General features: G+C 36.5%; 2 protein-coding genes across 2 annotated transcripts; both read right to left on the reverse strand.

The window, feature by feature from the left end:
• Positions 1 to 780: 780 nt before the first annotated feature.
• Positions 781 to 4,592, reverse strand: MONOS_17087 (uncharacterized protein). Its single transcript, XM_067869972.1, has 3 exons — positions 1,286 to 4,592; positions 1,081 to 1,161; positions 781 to 984 (listed from the first exon to the last, which is right to left on the reverse strand). The coding sequence occupies exons 1-3, from the start codon at positions 4,543 to 4,545 to the stop codon at positions 930 to 932; spliced, it is 3,396 nt and encodes a 1,131-aa protein (XP_067733194.1). The 5' UTR covers positions 4,546 to 4,592; the 3' UTR covers positions 781 to 929.
• A 662-nt stretch (positions 4,593 to 5,254) lies between these two features.
• Positions 5,255 to 16,640, reverse strand: MONOS_17088 (putative E3 ubiquitin-protein ligase UBR3; the record flags this gene model as incomplete). The annotated part of the gene is made up of 10 exons (XM_067869973.1): positions 5,255 to 5,451; positions 5,637 to 7,923; positions 8,359 to 11,965; positions 12,542 to 15,033; positions 15,292 to 15,615; positions 15,744 to 15,841; positions 16,019 to 16,151; positions 16,228 to 16,295; positions 16,345 to 16,554; positions 16,628 to 16,640. 10 exons carry the CDS (start codon positions 16,638 to 16,640, stop codon positions 5,255 to 5,257), a joined length of 9,429 nt encoding a protein of 3,142 aa, XP_067733195.1.
• Positions 16,641 to 17,377: the final 737 nt, after the last annotated feature.

Here is a 17,377-nt window from a genome sequence, read left to right on the forward strand (position 1 = left end):
ACTTTTCAAACACTTCCAGGTTTTAAAGTTTGACAAGAGCGATTGTGAATGAATTGCATTTCATGAGAGGGGCTGCAAAGGAAATAGAAGAGCTGACATAAGTAGTAGATAAACAAAGAGAGAAAAAAGAAGAAGAAATTGAAGAAGGGAAAGAAGTGATTGATCAACGAGATTGCTCGTAACGTTAGATTTTTTCCTTCACTTCCACCAATCGAGGATTAAAGAATTTATTCTGCTTGTCAACAACATTGTAATGATGTTTAAAGCATCAAAGAATAACAGCAGAAAAAAAGTTACATTTAACCTGAACCTTTAGAAATGTTGCGAGAAGAAGCAGTGTGAAAATTGGCGAATTGCTGAAAAACAGAACTATTTGTGCTATTTAGGAGGAGATAAAGTCACAAACATTGAAAGTAAATGATAAATGAAATATTTGGAAGTTTTTATCGATACTCAAAGACAATTTCGCGAAAAGATGCATAATGAAGCTGATGAAAGGGGAAATGAAAAATATGGAGTAAAGAAAGGTGGTTGAAAAGACGAAGGAAGAAAGAGGAAGATAGCATCATCGGATTGAGCTATTGAATGAGTTGAGAATTCGGTATTTCTTCATAATTTGTTGCTCACTATTATATTTTATTCTCCGAAAACTTATCAATATTAACTTCCGGTTCGCTTTTTGTATTTTTTTCTTCATTTGTCTCAATGAAAGGTTCTTATTGTTAAATATTTGAACAGAGACAAGGACTCTTTCAAAGAAACTCAATATTTTAAAAATAACATGAAGAAAAGCAGATATTTATTCCATGATAGAGTCTATGAAATATGAATTGTTTTTAGAAAAGAAAAGAAAACATTTTTTAATTGGATATTCCAAAACACTATCAATGAGCAAAAGGTTTTTTGTTCTGCAAAACTGTCAAAAGCATTCAATGATGGGCTGATGCAGTATGCTCCGCAATTAACCTTAAAAGAAATCCATATCTGTCAATATATGTATATTAAAAATCACATGAATTATAAAATTTCAAATTGATTATAATTTCGCTTATTTAAGATTTGATAAAAATCTTTTCAAACCTTGCTAAAGATAATGTTAGAGGCCTTCCTCGCTTTAGTCCAATGTCTTGTTCTCCGTTTTTATCCAGATAAAGTTCAAACCTACAAACATTATTTCAAAAAATCAAAATTGAAAAAGATGAATATTGATAATCAAATATAAATATATGAAATACAAATATTGAAAAAAAGTGTTTTTTAAAGATGGAAATAAAAAAGCTCATACAATGGCAGTATTGTTACGTAATGTAATGTGCCAATGATCGCGCAAAGATATCCAGATGCTAATGTTAGAATAATTCCTGAGCATGAAGAAGAATGAGCCACCTCTTCTGAAGAAAGAGATGTATTCCTAATTGTAAATAATAGATTTTTCTTGTTATTTGAATCCAAATTCAACTTTCGTTGATCATTGTTCTGAGAAAATAAATCATTAACTTGATAATTTTCATTCACAACACATTGACAGCACTTACTGCAGCTGCACATCAACTTTCCACAGAGCATGCAAATGCTCATCAGCCCGCATAACTTACCACAACAAGTACAATGGCATTGCTGCCCAAAAGAAATCAAACGAAGCAAAGATAACGGGAGTGAAACTAAACGTGGTAAAAGTAGATTTTGCGGTAAAAGATTAGGCCTGGTTAAGTGCAATGAATGCTCGGAATTGCAATGTTCTGTCAGTGGAATTTTTCTATCAAGTTTTCTTTTTGCAGATAACAAATCCTCTTTTCCATTGAACGATTCAGTTTGATAAACATAATCTCCTTGTAAATTATCCCTTGACAAATGACATCGCTTTCGTCGCATGTTGCAGCCATTACAAAGAAAAGATGAGAAAAATATGAGTAACTGCTGATCTGAAGGTGAAGAATAAACTGTCATCGCATCCAAATCTGATACATATAAAGATGTGACAAAATCGACCTGCCTGTTTAAAGAATGTACAGATGTTAGTTGCTCAGATGATGCTGAGGAGGAAGAAGTCGTTGAAGGATGAGGCAAAGAAGAAATAGAGGACGAGGGAGAAAAAGACGGAAAAGAAGTCATCAAAGATGAATTACACGATGAAGCAACAGAAGATTTTGAATGAACATTTTGGATATCAGGAGAATACAAAGGGGTTTTCATCAGCTTTTCAAATATGTTAAATGTCTCATCAAATGCAACAATGGAATCAGCCAATAGTTTTTCCTGTTCTAAGGGTTGAGCTGAAGAATCTTCTTCATCTTTCCGCATTGCACAATCTAATTGATGACTTTCTGAGATAAATGATTCGGCTTGCTTCAGGCAAGAACTCCACTTATCTTCATTCTGTATTCCAAACAAAGCAGTAAACAAAAGAGATGCACGACGGAGAAATATGTGACGTTGAATGCTTGCATTGCGAGGATCAAACCAGGGAGAAAGCAAAAAAGGTGAATGTGGATGGTGAACCATCCAGACAAGCAGTTCATGTGTCAGTTCTTTTTCATTGTTGAGTTCATTCAAACTTATATCACTTGAGCTGCTTTCTTTCAAATGAACAGAATTCTCCAAATCCACTGATTCAGCACCTGCAGTCTCGTCCGTAGTTGTTTTTGATTTCGATTCAATAGAAGTGCAATAAAAAGGAAGGCAATTCAAAACATGTTGAAGACATGTCACAAATTTGTATGGAGACAATGAATAAAGCTTCCAACTTGATTTATATTTGCGTTCACCTTGTTGAGAGGTTTTCTCATTTCCGTCAACAATTTCGCGAATCAAAAGCATCACAAGCAATGTTAAAGGATCGCTACCAACAAACGAACAGAGTTCTTTTGCTACAAATCCTGGTTTGTCTGACTTCAACAATCGCAACTTTGGCTCTTCACTTTCTGATTCGTAGTTTTGTTTCTGTTCAATTAACAATCTGTTCACCTCCATCCATGTCAATCCATTATGACGCCACATTAAAACCTTCTTCACAGCACTTTTAGCATTGGTCATTATCACAATCTCTGAGTCAATGCGTTTTTTGATCAGCTCCCATGTGGAAGATGAAATAGGATCACTTAGCAATTTTGTTTTGATGTTCTCTATTTGCGAATCTTTTGGTAATAATTCCTTCTTTGGTTGTTCTAAGACGTCTTTACTTACTGAATCAGGAAAAATTATGTAGTTTGTAAGCATATCTGAGTAGCTAGGAGATGAATGAGATAAGTATGAGTCTGCATTCATATGGATAATAGCTTCGACTATCTGTTTGTTGTCCAAGCAGTCGCAAAGAACCCATAGTTTCTTTATATCCAATGGCTGGGTATGCTTTTGAGATGCAGCAAAAACAACAGCTGAGTCAAAAAGAGAAGCAATTGTTTGTTTCTGAGGAGGTGTGAGGTGAAACTGATGAGTGCACATTGGAGGAACAAAACACTCCTCCGAATCCCAAATAAAAGAAGAAAGAGCTTTTTCCTGATGTTGGAATATTTCAGAGGATTTCAATTCGGAAAAATCTGCATCTTCATTATTAGTCTGTTGAAACCCTTGTTCCGCATTTGGAAACGTTTCATTAGCAAAACTCTGGCATTGATTGCGTTGCAATTTGTTTCTTTTGCGTCTGCGACTTTGGAATGTTGAGTCCCAAACTTCTTGTCCAGGTAAAGGAAGAGGCCGAAGTCCGAATTCAATTGATGCCAATGTTGATACTAATGATTCAAGAATAGGATTAGAAACAGCATCTCTATTTGGCTGAATTGGATTTGGAATATTGTTTACAGAAGAATGCATAGAATTGAAATCAATAGCATCCGAAGTAATTGGATCTGTTGCAGTTAGCGATAAAGATGAAGATGATGATGAAGCCGATGCATAACTTCGCTGCAAATCACTCGATGTTTCTTTGCATTCATCTGTACTCATCTTCTCTTTCTCTTCCTGTTCTTCCTTTATTGATGCAGCTTCAATTGTATTTGCTTTTATTGAATTGATTAATTCTTTTCTTCTCTTTTGCGCAGAAGCAATTTCATCCAAAAGCCAATGCTTCCAAATGCGAATGAAATAAATCATTTCGTCCAATGAAATAAACAAATCATAACTCAGGCAACTTTCCATAAATGCTATCCTTTTTCGCCTTTCTCTAATTATTTCTTTTTCTTTTTCTTCCCATTTCTCGATCAAATCAAACGTTACCTGAAAATGCAATTCATTTTTTTCATTATTGTTTTGCTTCTCATTTTCTGTATCAGTCTGAGTTTGTTGTTTGGGATATAAATGAGATAAATTGGAATTAGTTGTGTTTGTTAAGTTTTTCTCATTCTCTTCTGTCTTTTTTTCTTTTTCTTTTTCCGTTGATTCTTTTAATTCATCTGATTTTCCTTCAGAGCTCAGCTCGTTTTTGGAATTATTTTGAAACTTCATCTTCTCTGCAAAATAATTGGAATATTCCTGTTCTGTGCATAAATTTAATTCCTTAACGCTACTTTTATTCAACTGAAATTCGGAAATTTTCTCGACAATAAGCATTGAGAGCCAGTAAAAAAAGAATTTTGCAGACTCCACGCCACAGGTTGTCATCATCTCTATTGTAGATGGGGGAGCAATACATCTTTCAATAAAGTTTTCTGGTTGAGGGAGTTTTAACACTGAAGCTTGTGCTTCTTGCGGATTTTCATGTTGTTGCATAGATAATACTTTCCTTTTTAGTAATTCGGTAATAAGCAAATCACTTTCCAGTATTTCAGGTAGTTCATCCGGCATCTTCTTATTCAAAAAACTGCTGAGACAAATGTGCTTTTTTTTCATGTCGAAAATTGTTGCAGTTTTCAAAATGTGGCAAAGTTTCAAGGCATAAGTGCAGTAAAATGATAGCTCATTAAGCATCGATGCTCTTATCAGCGGATTTTGGAGCGAGTGAATCGGAATATCTGAAAGTGAAGTGAAAGACGAATAGAAGCAATTGCTTGGAATGTTAATTCGCAAACGATGGTTAGCCAAAAGTGAGCTTTGCGTTGGATGATCTTTTATGGGATGATCAATTTGCTCGATTGCTTCTTCTATTGTCTTCGCTTGTTGGCATTCCAAGTTTTCTGCTTTGCAAGTTTGTCGTAAACGCAGATTACGTTGTTGCTTGAGTTCTTCTATTCTTCTAATGATTGAATATTTTTTATTTTGTTTCTCACTTTCTTGTGTTGCTCCATCAGAGAAATTCCATTCTTTTCTCTCTTCGGTTTCTTCACTCCTGTAGCCAATCTGAGTAGATTCCTGATCCAAACCGGAAAGCAAAGGAATAAATGTATTCCCAACGCAGTGACAAAGCGGACAATGGAACTGGTTTAACTGGGTAATAAGTCCCTCCGCTTCTTTTTGTTTCCCTCCCTCTCTCAAAATATGTGCGGCTAAGCAACGAAAATGAATCACATGTGTGCATGTCTGTGTAAAAAATGTGCATGAGACAATCGAAGGAGGAGAAGGTTCTGGCAAATAGCTAAGAATTTTATGGATGTTCCTCGAATAACTTGTCTGAAGGCTATTTGACAATGATTTGGATGTTTGAAACCTCTTATTAGGGGACATCTTTGAAAAGACCTGTTTATCGATATTTCCGAAGAGCCAACTTTTATCTTCAGTCTGTCTAGCATAAATCAATTTTGTCAAATGATTAAGCGGAATATTCAAAATGGGATTCCACGTATACTCCTCCTCGTTGTATGACCATATCCGGATTAACTTTAATAAATTAAACAACTTCAAATAATTCATATTCGATAGAGAGAAATCTTGTGCTTCTTTCTTTGATTCTGTTGCTATTGTTGAAGCTTCATTTTCTGAAGAAAAATCGTATGTTGAGTAAACAGGAAGGAAAGGAAATGCACATTCTAATATTGGTGACAGATCGGTGGAGGTGTATCGTATGTCCTCAATAACTAAGTCATCTCGCCCGCTGTTTCCCCACAAATCTGTCTTTGTCCCGAGGGCAATTTGGTTCCATAAGGATACTTTCTCCTCTTGCAACGCTTGAGAATCCAAAAGAGAATGGAAAGAAGTCGAGAAAGAAGCAGAAGTTTGATTAGATAGTTTCTGAGATGATTGGCTCGATTCATCGCTGTTGAGCTCATATGACTGTTGTCCACATTCATCGCATCCAGACGTGTCCATCGCCAAATTCCATTCGTTCAGTTCTCTTCCCCACTTCTCCAATTTGAATAAATATTTCTCTATTTCGTTTCTTTTCGACAGCCTACGCATTTTCAGAGGTCCCTCAGGTGCACGGAACAAAGGCACACGTCTGTGATTTGCTATAAATGATGAATAGTTTTCTCGAGAAGAAGCAGATGAAAGCGGCTTTGATTGGTTTGGATTCTTTTCATCGTTTTCAGAATTGTCAGTGAAGGGAAAATCAGAAGTTGTGGAGCTATCTGAATCTGGTGCATGCAATAAGCAATTAGAAGACGATGACTCTGTCGATTGTTCCTCTTTGAGCGCATCCTGTTCTTTCTCAACGTGTAATGAAAGCTTCATCGCAATATTTGTTGAAAGTGATTCGATTTTTTGCTCGTTATATATTTTCTTTTCGGCTTCGTTAACTTCATCTTCCTCGTCTTCGTCTTGTTTCTTCCAGAATAATGCTTTTTCGTATTTTTCTTCATCTTTTTCTGCTTTTCTGGACTCTTTTTCCCAGTCCCTTTTCTTTTTCGTTTTTTCTTTTTCTTGTATGTGCTTATCTTTTGCTTTTTTCTTTATTAAAAATTTTACCTTATTTTTCTTCATCTTCTTCTTCATTTTATCCAGCATTTTGAAGTAACTCGATGCCCATTTGACGAATCGCTCCTCCTTCTTCACCGTCTGTATTCGATGCCTCTGTTCAGTAAACTTCGCTAATTCATTCACAACGGCCTGTTTGTTTGTTCCAAAGAAGTGCTTCTCGAAGCCAGCAGGGGTATTCAATCCTTTCATGTTATTGCCAATCAGCTCAGAGGAATCGTCACCAAATTTGGATGTTTCCTTTGGGAAATGGAAAAGTGGCAATGCTGTCAAATGCATCGTCTTTGAGGGCTCAAGTTCCTTGCTGGCATCGAGCAGGCTGTCTTCGTTTGCTCCTTTCTCTCTGAATGGCATCAGCATAAAAGAGAAAGGGACATCTTTAGTGGTGCTTGAAGAATATAATGGACCGTGGGTCAAATCCAAAGAATCCGTATCTTTTTCTCTGATTGGCTGTTCCATTGTATCTTTTACTGAACAATCTGATTGAAGGACAGCTTGTTTCTTATGAATTCCTTTTTCCATTGCATTTTCTGCTGTTTTTACTCTTTCTATTTCATCCAGAAAATCTCCGTCTTCCCAAAAATGTTCTCTTTTAGCAAAGTTCCATCGATGACATCTTGTCAATACTTTTCCTTTGTGTTTGTGTTTTTTCCTCCTTTTTTCATCTTTCTTCTCTCTCCTTTCTTTCTCCATCGCCTTCCTCTTCCTTTCTTCCTCATCGCGCAAATGATACACAGCCGACGAGTTCAGCGCCTGAAGCGTCGAGTCATACGACAAATGGCCAATGTATCCAGCACTTTCTCCTTTCAATATGGCACCGTGGCAATACATGCACACCTCGCTTGTTTCTTCCTCTGCCTCCATTTTTTCCAGCTGGTTTTCAAGTTCAGCTATTTCTGCGTCGATTGCGCTTATCTGCTGCTTTTTCAGTTCTTCTTTTTTCTTTTCGCTTTCCACTGAATCAACTTCGATTTCGCATTGATTTGTTTTTGAGTCATTTGATTGTGCAACGCTTTCTTTCGTATCTTCCTTGTTGTCTTCCTTGTTTGAATTCTCTTTCTTTTCCACAACATTGTCAGATTTGTTTTCTTCATTTTCTTTTCCATCTTCTTCCATCATGCCAAACGCCTTCATTGCCATCTGTTGTTTTCTTTTCAACTCTTCCATAATTCTTTTTCTTGCTAGTAATGCTTTCTTTTTATTTGCCTTTTTCTCCTTTTCTTCAAAATCTTCTTCATTTCCTTCTTTGTTTGTTACTTCTTCAATTGCCATCTTCTTTAACTGCTCACTTTTTCTTATCTCTTCCAGCTCTTTCTCTTTTGCAGAGCGCGAATTGTAAACTCTAATACCAATCTGTTGAAGCATCGTCCTTCTCTTCAATGGATCGTTGGCAGTGAATAGCCAGGTGAGAAGGCGCAGACGATGGAGAATGCGCGAAAGAAGAGGAAGGACTAATTTTGATGTAAATAAAAGAGTCGAAGATGAAGAAGACGACGAAGCAGAAGAAGAAGCAGAAGAAGCAGAAGCAGAAGGAGGTGATAAGATGGAAGCAGAGTTTAAAGATGGATCGGAAACATTCAAAGAAGCAGTGCTTTGTGTTGTTGAATCTTTTGCAATATCAGGTGAGAATCTTTCATCTGCTTTTGTATGTTTTTCCTCTTCAACTGAATCTGTGTCTTTACAAAACTCTTCCCATTTTGAGTCGATTAGATTCGAAAATGGCAATTTCAGAGGATTCGATTCTGAATGAGCAGAAGAAAGAAGAGCAAATAGAAGAGATGCTATGCTATATTTGCAGTCCGAGCATTCAGACGAATCGTCTTTGTGAGACGAAGCATTCGCTGGTGACTGTGATAGCGATGGAAACGGAGAGCACGTGCAAGAAAGAGGGAAAAAGAGTATTTCCAAGAAAGAAAGAGAAGAAGGAACAGAAGGAAAAGCCAAAGGATGCTTTGAATCATTCAGCAGTTGTGGCTGCTGGAAGATAAGATGAGAATTTGTTTTAGAAGAAGAAGAACTTTGCTTTTCATCAATAGAAATGTCACTTTTTTGAATGTCGCATATTTCCTGCACGCGCCAAGCAGCGCTGAAGCAGATGGTTACGTCGAGCAGTCTAAGCGCTGGAATGAGCAATCCTTCATTTGAGGGTGTCTCTCCAAAAGACGGAAGATGGACGGAAGAGCTGTCTGACGCTATCTTCTGCTGGACTGATGAAGGATGGAGCGAATAGTGCAAAATCGTCCATATCATCCCAAGCACAGCACGTGAACAGCAAACGTCGAGAAGATGCGAAAGCGACGGATGAGGCAGACGAACATGCGGCAGTCCAGGAAGAGGAGGAAGGAGAGAAGGAAGAAAGTGCTTTGGAATAGAGCTAAATATCGGATGTGACGAGGAGCATGCATTCTCAGCGTGTTGAATGTAATCCTCTTCAAACAGCTCTTCGCCTTTGTACAAGCAAATGCTCCACTTCTTTCTTCTTTCTTCTTTGGCCTGTGCATCATCTTCCTTTTCATCTGGCTTTGTGTTCCAGCTGCAATAAGACGACGTTAACGTGTTCTCCAGTTTTTGTGTGTAATTCGTTCTGGCAGTCAAACGGCAACAGTTCGAAAAGGGATCAGCAAGCAGAATCTTCAGTGGCGCCAGAGAAAGGCATTCTTTTGCAGAGCTGTGGGATGAATAAGCACTTCCTGCAGAGTTTGATGAAGAACCAGGCAGAAGAGAACGCAGAACCTGCGCAGATGAATTGATGGTGTTCAAAGAAACAGCAGATCTGCCTCTGTTTCTATTGGACTCTTCTGAACTGTTACACAAGTCTGCGATGATAGGCTCAAAAGACGGGTGCTGTGTAAAGCGAGGATTAAGCAACGAGCACATGCTGGAATACGACCTGGACTTTTCAGAAATCATATAAGAAGAAAGAGAAGCAACAAAAGAAGGTGTGAATGGGATGACGACAGGCTGATTGGTTGATGTGTGGAAAGAGGGGCATGATGACACAACCTTTCGCGAATTTGGATTGAGTCGAGGGAAACGGTTGGGGTATTCGATGAATGGAGAAGATAAGTACAAAAATGTAGATTCACAATGAGACGTTGAATCTGATGAAGAATTATCTGAAATTGGATGAACTTTTATGAAAAAAGGAGAAGTTGAAGTGAAAGAAACTTCGGAGTTTGTTTCTGTAAGAGTTTTGGAATCGTCGATTTCGTGATTTAAATAAAAGAGGGAACCAAACGCAGACTCAAGAATAGCTTCTTTCAATGAATAAGAAAAAAATTGTTGTCCATTTTCGGTATCACTTGAATCAGAAGAGCTTGGGTATCGAGGAGTCATTTCATACATCCATTCCATGTGAACAGGATGAGGATTCAAAAAAGAGTTGTAGCTTGCTGAAGAAGAAGAAGCTGAAGATGATTTCGATTTTTGATGTTGTTGGATAAATTCGATATTTGGCAGAAGAGGAAACATCCTGTCAACACAAATAGTAACAATATTAGACAGAAAATATGATGCGTATGTGAATGATTCAGATGTGCTCATCGACCAGCACACTCCTGCTCTTTCAGGCTCCGAAGGAATAATTGAATCGAAAGGAGTGGACATCTCTGAGATAGTTTGAGATGGATGCTTCTCGCTTTCCTTCGTAATATCAATCTTTGCGGAATCTGTTTGCTCCTCTTTTTCATGTTCTGATGAGAAAGTATTTATGTATTGTTCCTTTTCCTTCTCTTTTTCATTTTCTTCATGGTATGGAATTCTCTTCAATCTACTTTTTCTTTCCTCATTCAGCTCATTCCATCTCTTTTCACACCATCCGCCTTCAAAGAAGAAGTCAAGTAGCCACACATTCATCATAAAAGCAAAGAACGCATCCCATCCTGCACCACAAACACACAGCTGCATGCAGAACAGCTCAGGCCCCGCAAAATCGGGGAGGTATCCGGTATAATTCATGATGAAGTAGATTTCTTCAAAAGCCATGTCGTTCCTCCTCCACATTCCGCTGTATTCTTGGCTTATTCCTCTGGAAATAAGGATTGATTGCTGGCAGCAGCTAAGATAATACGAAGAAGGAAGCGAAGACAAAAGCACGAGCGAGTGAGTGGGCTGCGTTTTGTGTGTTACTATTAGATAAATTGATGGCTCATATAGCGAAGAGAAAGTATTGTCGGATGAAAAGAATTTCACTAAACTGTTCGTAAGTGAGGCAGGAACAAAAGGAGTGTAGCATTCAGACTCAGCTGCTTCCAATGCGTGGAACGAGTGGTATGACACGGTTGTGATAAGAGTTGAGCCCAGATGTGCAAATAATCGAGGCAATTCGTTGTGGATTGTCCCAGGCGGTTCCAAGTGAATGTGCCGCTGGATCAATGCAAGGATGAATGCCTCTGTGTGTGCAGTGTGTGTGGGAAAGAGTGAAAGTGGAAATTGAGTTCTCAGCTGGTCAGCAGATGACTGTTCAAAGGATGATACAGATTGCAAAGGAACATGGTTTTGATCCAATCTTTGAGCTTCATTGAGCACTTCTCGCAAAAATACTTTAATGGGCTTCGTAGGTTTGAACACAAATGTCATTATGTATTTCATAAACATCTCCTTTTCCTTATTCTTGAGGTCGACTGATTGATTGTCAACATCTTCAAAAAACAAATTTAAAAGAGGAAGAGGAACGTCTTCGTAAGAAAATGTTGCAAGAAACGGAATCGTTGGTGTGTTGCATTCCTCTAAAAGGAATGGGCTCAGCTTATTAGCTGACTCAACAGTATCGCGTGTTTTATCCTCATTCCCGACCATCTCTTTGCTGATGCTACAAAGAGGATGGTATGGAAGAACAAGCGAAGAAGGAGCCAAAGAAGATGATCTTGACACAATCAGACAGCTAACAAATTGGAACAGCTGCAGACACCCAAGGCGATTACAATTATCTGGCACGCTAATTTTTTGCTCCTCTTGCTCTGAGTCAAGTGAATCGGCTGTTAAATGTTCTGACTCGTGTTGTGTTTGCTGTTCTTCAATTGGCATTCGCAGCACGTTTGTGGACGTGTCATTTTCTGTCAACTGGCTGGGCAGGAATGATGCAATCATTGCAATTAAATTGGAGATGTGCTCAACTTGTAAAAATATATCGAAAAGATCCTCTTTTATTCCTGAGTCCAAATACGGGAGATGTCCGGGTGTCCTAATCAAAGGACATTGGTCACTTGCTGATGCGACGAGGAAGATTAAATGCAATAGAAGCAAAAGTGACTGTGGAAAGCCTTCAGGTTCAAAACTTGCAGATGCTGTTTGCGTTATTTTTGTTTTTTGCGAAGGAAGTTGATGAAAATGAGTGTAGATCTTAAATGGATAATCTGAATAGCTCATTGCAGCAAGTGGATTTTTATAAAAAGAAGTGAGTGGAAACTGAAGTTGCGAAATATGAGAACTTAAAGAATGTTCACAAGATGTGTCTTGCGAAGATGAAGAAGAAGAAACTGAAGCATCATCGCATTGTATTGATATGTTGACAGGAAACAATGAAAGGTTGCTTGTATTGAAACTTTTTGAAGCATGCGCATACGAATTGAAAAAATTATCAAATGATTGTTTTGATTGAAACGAATCTTTATTTGAAGCTTGTCTTTCACTCGTTTTATCACCATAATCATTTGAAGTAGTTGTATATCTTTTCTCTTCATTATCTCCATTGCCTTTAACACTTATTTTGTTTTTATTATTATTTTCATTTGTCTGTTTGTCGATCCACCTGTCAAACAAGCTCAAGTGCTTCATTCCATCTGCCAGAAGTGCTGCATAATACGGAATTCCTAAATAATTGATGCATCCCCGGCATCCTGCCCACACTTCGTCTGAAAACATATACATAATTTCCGTGTTAAAAAATTGTATGTCAGCAAATGAATGGAGCGAGGATAAGAAACAAGAAGAAGGAAACTGGCTGGTATAACATTTCTGCAAAGTTTGAACAGCATCTGTTTTCATTTCCTTGCCTTTTGTTTGGATTTCAATTAGCATCTTCTTTTTTTGCTCTTCTTCAATCATAAACAGAATCCAGTTAAGACGATAACGTTGAGATTCCAATCCATTCTTAACTTTCTCCATGTAGTCCACATTTATGTCGTAATATTCATAGTAATCCAAGCCAATCGTTTTGAAGTAGTCAAGCCAGAACTCAATAGATGGTGTTGCATTCAATCCCAAAATGTTATGAATGAACGACAAATCTGCAAATATCAGAAAATCTGGGTTGATTTCCCTGATAGTCAAACAAAGCTGCGGAGTCATTTGGACGCTCACTGTTGAACTTTCGTCGTGTTCCGCCGCACAAATAATTCCTTGAAGATTAAGGATTTTACTGCAGTCTTCCACGTCATAGAAAAGATAGTCCTTGTCGAACTCGTAAAGCCAGCTGTCCAGTTCGTTCCATTCACCGATGCCATTCTGCTTTTTGCTTTTTGTGTTATCTTTCTCCTCTTCTTCCTTCTTTTTCTTTTCGGATAATTCTGCTTTTTTGTGTTTGACTTTTTCTTTGATTTTCTGCTTCATGATTTTTTGCAACGATGAATTAACGCAGCTAAAATGCTGTAAAATGTTTTTACTGTGAAGATTTCTTTCTCTTCGGATTTTGATCATTGTCTTTACCTTTTTGTCATCTTTCTTGTTTTGTGACTCATTATTTTTGCAATTGTCTTCATTTTTAATTCCCAATATTCTTTCAATTCTGTCTTGTTCCACAAAATTCTTCACTTCTTTCCATCTCTTATTCATCCTTTTGTTCACTTCCGCTTTACTTTCACCATTTTGAACCCAGCCGCATTCTGATGGAATTGCATGCACACTGATCGTGTTCAATCGATCAAACCAGCACTTCACTTGTGTTGCTGAGAATGTGCGTTCGAGTGTAAGTGGGAGGAGAAATTGCATAAACTCCACAGCTGGCAGCATCCGAATGGAGTCCAAGAGGAAATAGAAAACGGTGTCTGTGAATGCAATGAATGGAAAAGGTGAAGTCAGTTTATTGTCTGGATTTGGCAAAGAGTTACGATGCTGTTCTAAGTAATCAATAAGCTCGTGAAGGGAAAAAGTGCCACATGTTGAAATATTTGGAAGGATTGTCTTTTCATCATCAGGATGCAATGGTAATTGTGAATTCTGGCTTAAGAAAGAAGAAGAAGGAGCATTTTCTGGTAGACTGTCTTTGTCAACAAAATTGTTGATGTGAATGTCCATAATTGATTTGGATTCCATTGCATTTGTTGGAGAAATAGTGTTCAGGTGATTAATGGGCGAAGCTGCCAATGAAGAATAGTTTGACGTTGCTTCAGCCATTTCGCTGCATCTTTCTGGAGAGTAACTTCTGAAATATCCAAAATATGTGGAATTGTTCAGGTCTTCTGCTTCCTTGTTTGTATTATCGTCCTCAAACACCAACAAATCTTGTGGCTTTGCTTCTTTCTTGACTCCCCTGATGTCTTTCTCTTGCTCTGACAGCGGAGGATATCCGCTTATCCAAGCTTCTGCACACCTGTTGAATGTGCTCTGGTGCTTCAGCGGATTCTTGGGCCTTTTGTTCATCAGCCCCACCATCACAAGATGTCGTATTCCGCTGCTCTTTTCAATCAGCTTGTGGAGCGTGTCGAGAAGCGTTGCAAGAACTTTGATTTTGCATTCACTAACATACAAATAGATGGACTTAGCAACATCGAGGAAATAACTGCGGAAGGCCAAATAAAGTGGAAGAGAAAGAAATGAAAAGATGAGGGAATTGATAAATGAAGCTGAAGGAACATAAACTGATGAAGAAGAAGACGATGACAGAGACTGCGACGACAATGATGAAGCAGATTGCAAACCAGTTAATTCTGATTTTATTGGAGAAAAATGTATTTGATGAGCATTTTGTTCATTGCTTTCTGGAATGCCAAAGAAAAATGAAGAATTTGAAGAAGACAGCCAGCTGATAGGTGATAATGTTGCAATGAAAAATATTGACTGCAAAACTTGAGTTTCGGATAAAGTCGAAAAGCTTTCGGATTTGTAAAGTTTCTCTGTTTGTTCACTTGTGATGAATGGTGCTTCTTCTATTTTGTCTGATTTTTCTCTGCTTTTGTCTTCGTTTTGCTCTTTGATTGTCATTTCATTGCTGGTTTGCTTATCATGTAAACATTCTGCTTCTTGGCTTCTTTTCCATTTCTGCTCCTCTTCAAACAAAAAGCGAAGTTCTTCTGGTGAAAATATCAGCAAAGCCTGAGCAGTGTTCAATTGGGCAATTAAATCACTTTCTTTTTTACTCTTTTCTGCATCATCATCATCATCATCTTCTTCTTCTTCTTCTTCTTCTTTTTCGTTTTCTTCTTCTTCCCCTTCGTCTTCTTCTTCATCTTCGATCTCATCCACATCCTCATCCTCATCATCAGACTCTTCATCATCCTCATCATTTTCGCTTTCATTTTTAGTTTCTTCCTCACTTTTTTCTTCTTCACTTCTTTCTTTGTTATCTCTAACTTCTTCGTCATGTCTATCATTTCTTGTTTCAAATTTTTTCATATTTCCAAGTTGAATCGATTTGAGTGAAATATGTTTGTCTTCGCTTTCGCAATGGCATTCATCTTCTTTGTTTTCTCCTTCAAATTCAGATGTTCCAAGCATCGTTGAACATTTTTTGGCATCTTTTTCTTTTTCACAAAGTAAAACACTCTTTAACTCAGAAATGGATTTTACAAGAGCTTCCTTCCAATTCTTAACTATAATTTGTGGTTGAGTTGTTTCCTGACAAGCTAATTGAGCTTCTCCAAGCAACGCACCAAGTATCTTCAAAATTATGGATTGCTAACAAATATATTTTTTGATCAATAGTAACATATTCAATAAAGATAAAAAATTATTTCATGATATCATCAAAGAAATAGAAAAGAAATCAATAAAGAGAGATAAAGAAGGATATGATAGCAGCAAACCAAAATGTGTTTTTTGTATTTGGATAATTTGCAGAATTTAATAATCAGCTTTTCGTAATCCTCTTCTCTCATATCCAACTTTGAATAAGATTTTCGATCTTTTAAAGTTTTTTCGTTCTTCAGTATTTTTTGCCTCAAATAATATGCATTTGTTTTCATAATATCACACAATGCATAAAGCTCAATAAGCTTATTTATCTTGAATCGTATCAACAAAATGCAATTACACAATGAATGTAACATTCCTTCAATCCATTCACATAATCTATTCAAACTGATATTTGAATTGTTAAATGTTTCCAGTGGAGATATATTTTTATTGCGATTTGAAAGATGTCGAGAGCACCACCCGCTTTTTTGCCACGCATCATCGCTTCCACAATCGCAAGTTCCTCCTGTTGCATGTATCTAACAGTCGTACAATAAAAATTGGAACAATTTATAAATTAATACATATGTTGATGTTTTGAAAATTAAATTAAACCATTTGATAGTCATGCCCAATATGTTTCTCGGGATCAAAGCAAGCCTGACAGATTGCTGCTGATGAATCTGCATCTATTCTTCAAAAAAAACAGCAAAAGCTCTTTTCAATTCAAACCTAATCCGCATGTACGACATTTATAAGCTTTTTCCGAACCATACCATATTGTGCTGCATTTTTGTTCAATTCGAGTATCTTCTTTTTGAAGCATATTCAAAGTATCTTCCCAATGTTTTCCAAATCCAATAGTACATAATATATTGAATTGTTTTTCTTCTTCCTTCCATTTTTTAAAAAGCTCGAAATGATTTGCAATTATTTCTTTGACTTAAATTGTATTAAAAATCAGTTAATATATTAAAGCATAAGGGTATGTGTGTATACAAAAAGATTATCCAACCTGCATTAGACATCTAAAAGCAAAATTCTTCAGTGATATGGAGCTTTTTAAATTTTTCTCTTTTATAATATTTTTTATGGGTCAAGAAAATTATCGGTTGGAAATTTTCACTTTATGGAATTTATTCCATATTGCATTTTTTAATATATTTCTCTATTAAATTTTTTTCGCTTTTTTTTTAATGAAAACGATAGATAAATGGTGATGAAAGAGCAGAAAACGAATAAAACAAATAGTTGTTTTTTTTTATTAATGCAAATTTTTTGTTTTTTATCATTTTTATTATTTTCATCAAATTTTTCATTTAATGTTTTCATACGATTGTTGTGTGTGTGTGTTTGTTTTTTTTTCAAATAAAAATTTTTTTGCTTAAAGAATTTTCATTTCCAAATATTTAGAACAAATTTATCGAAAAAAAATTAAAAAATCTCAAAAGAAAAAACACATACACAATAACTTTATTCAATTGAGATTTTGAGCTTTCAACAAGACATTCATTCATTCAATTTTTTATCAAAATCATATTTTATTGATAAATATGTTAATGTGCAAAAGCTTGTATTAAGTTATATTTTATAAACACAGAAAATAAAAAACTGCATTCGAAGATATTTTTGAATTTATAATGTCAAAAATATTGGCTTTTAATATGATTGCAATAAATGTTGCATTTCAATTTTTATTTTTATGGATATGATTATAAAGCTAATAATTATCAACGCTGAACAAAAATATCTGATTTCTAAAATA

The sequence above is a fragment of the Monocercomonoides exilis genome (genome assembly GCF_001643675.1).
Source record: "Monocercomonoides exilis strain PA203 chromosome Unknown scaffold7-2047599, whole genome shotgun sequence".
NCBI lineage: Eukaryota > Preaxostyla > Oxymonadida > Polymastigidae > Monocercomonoides > Monocercomonoides exilis.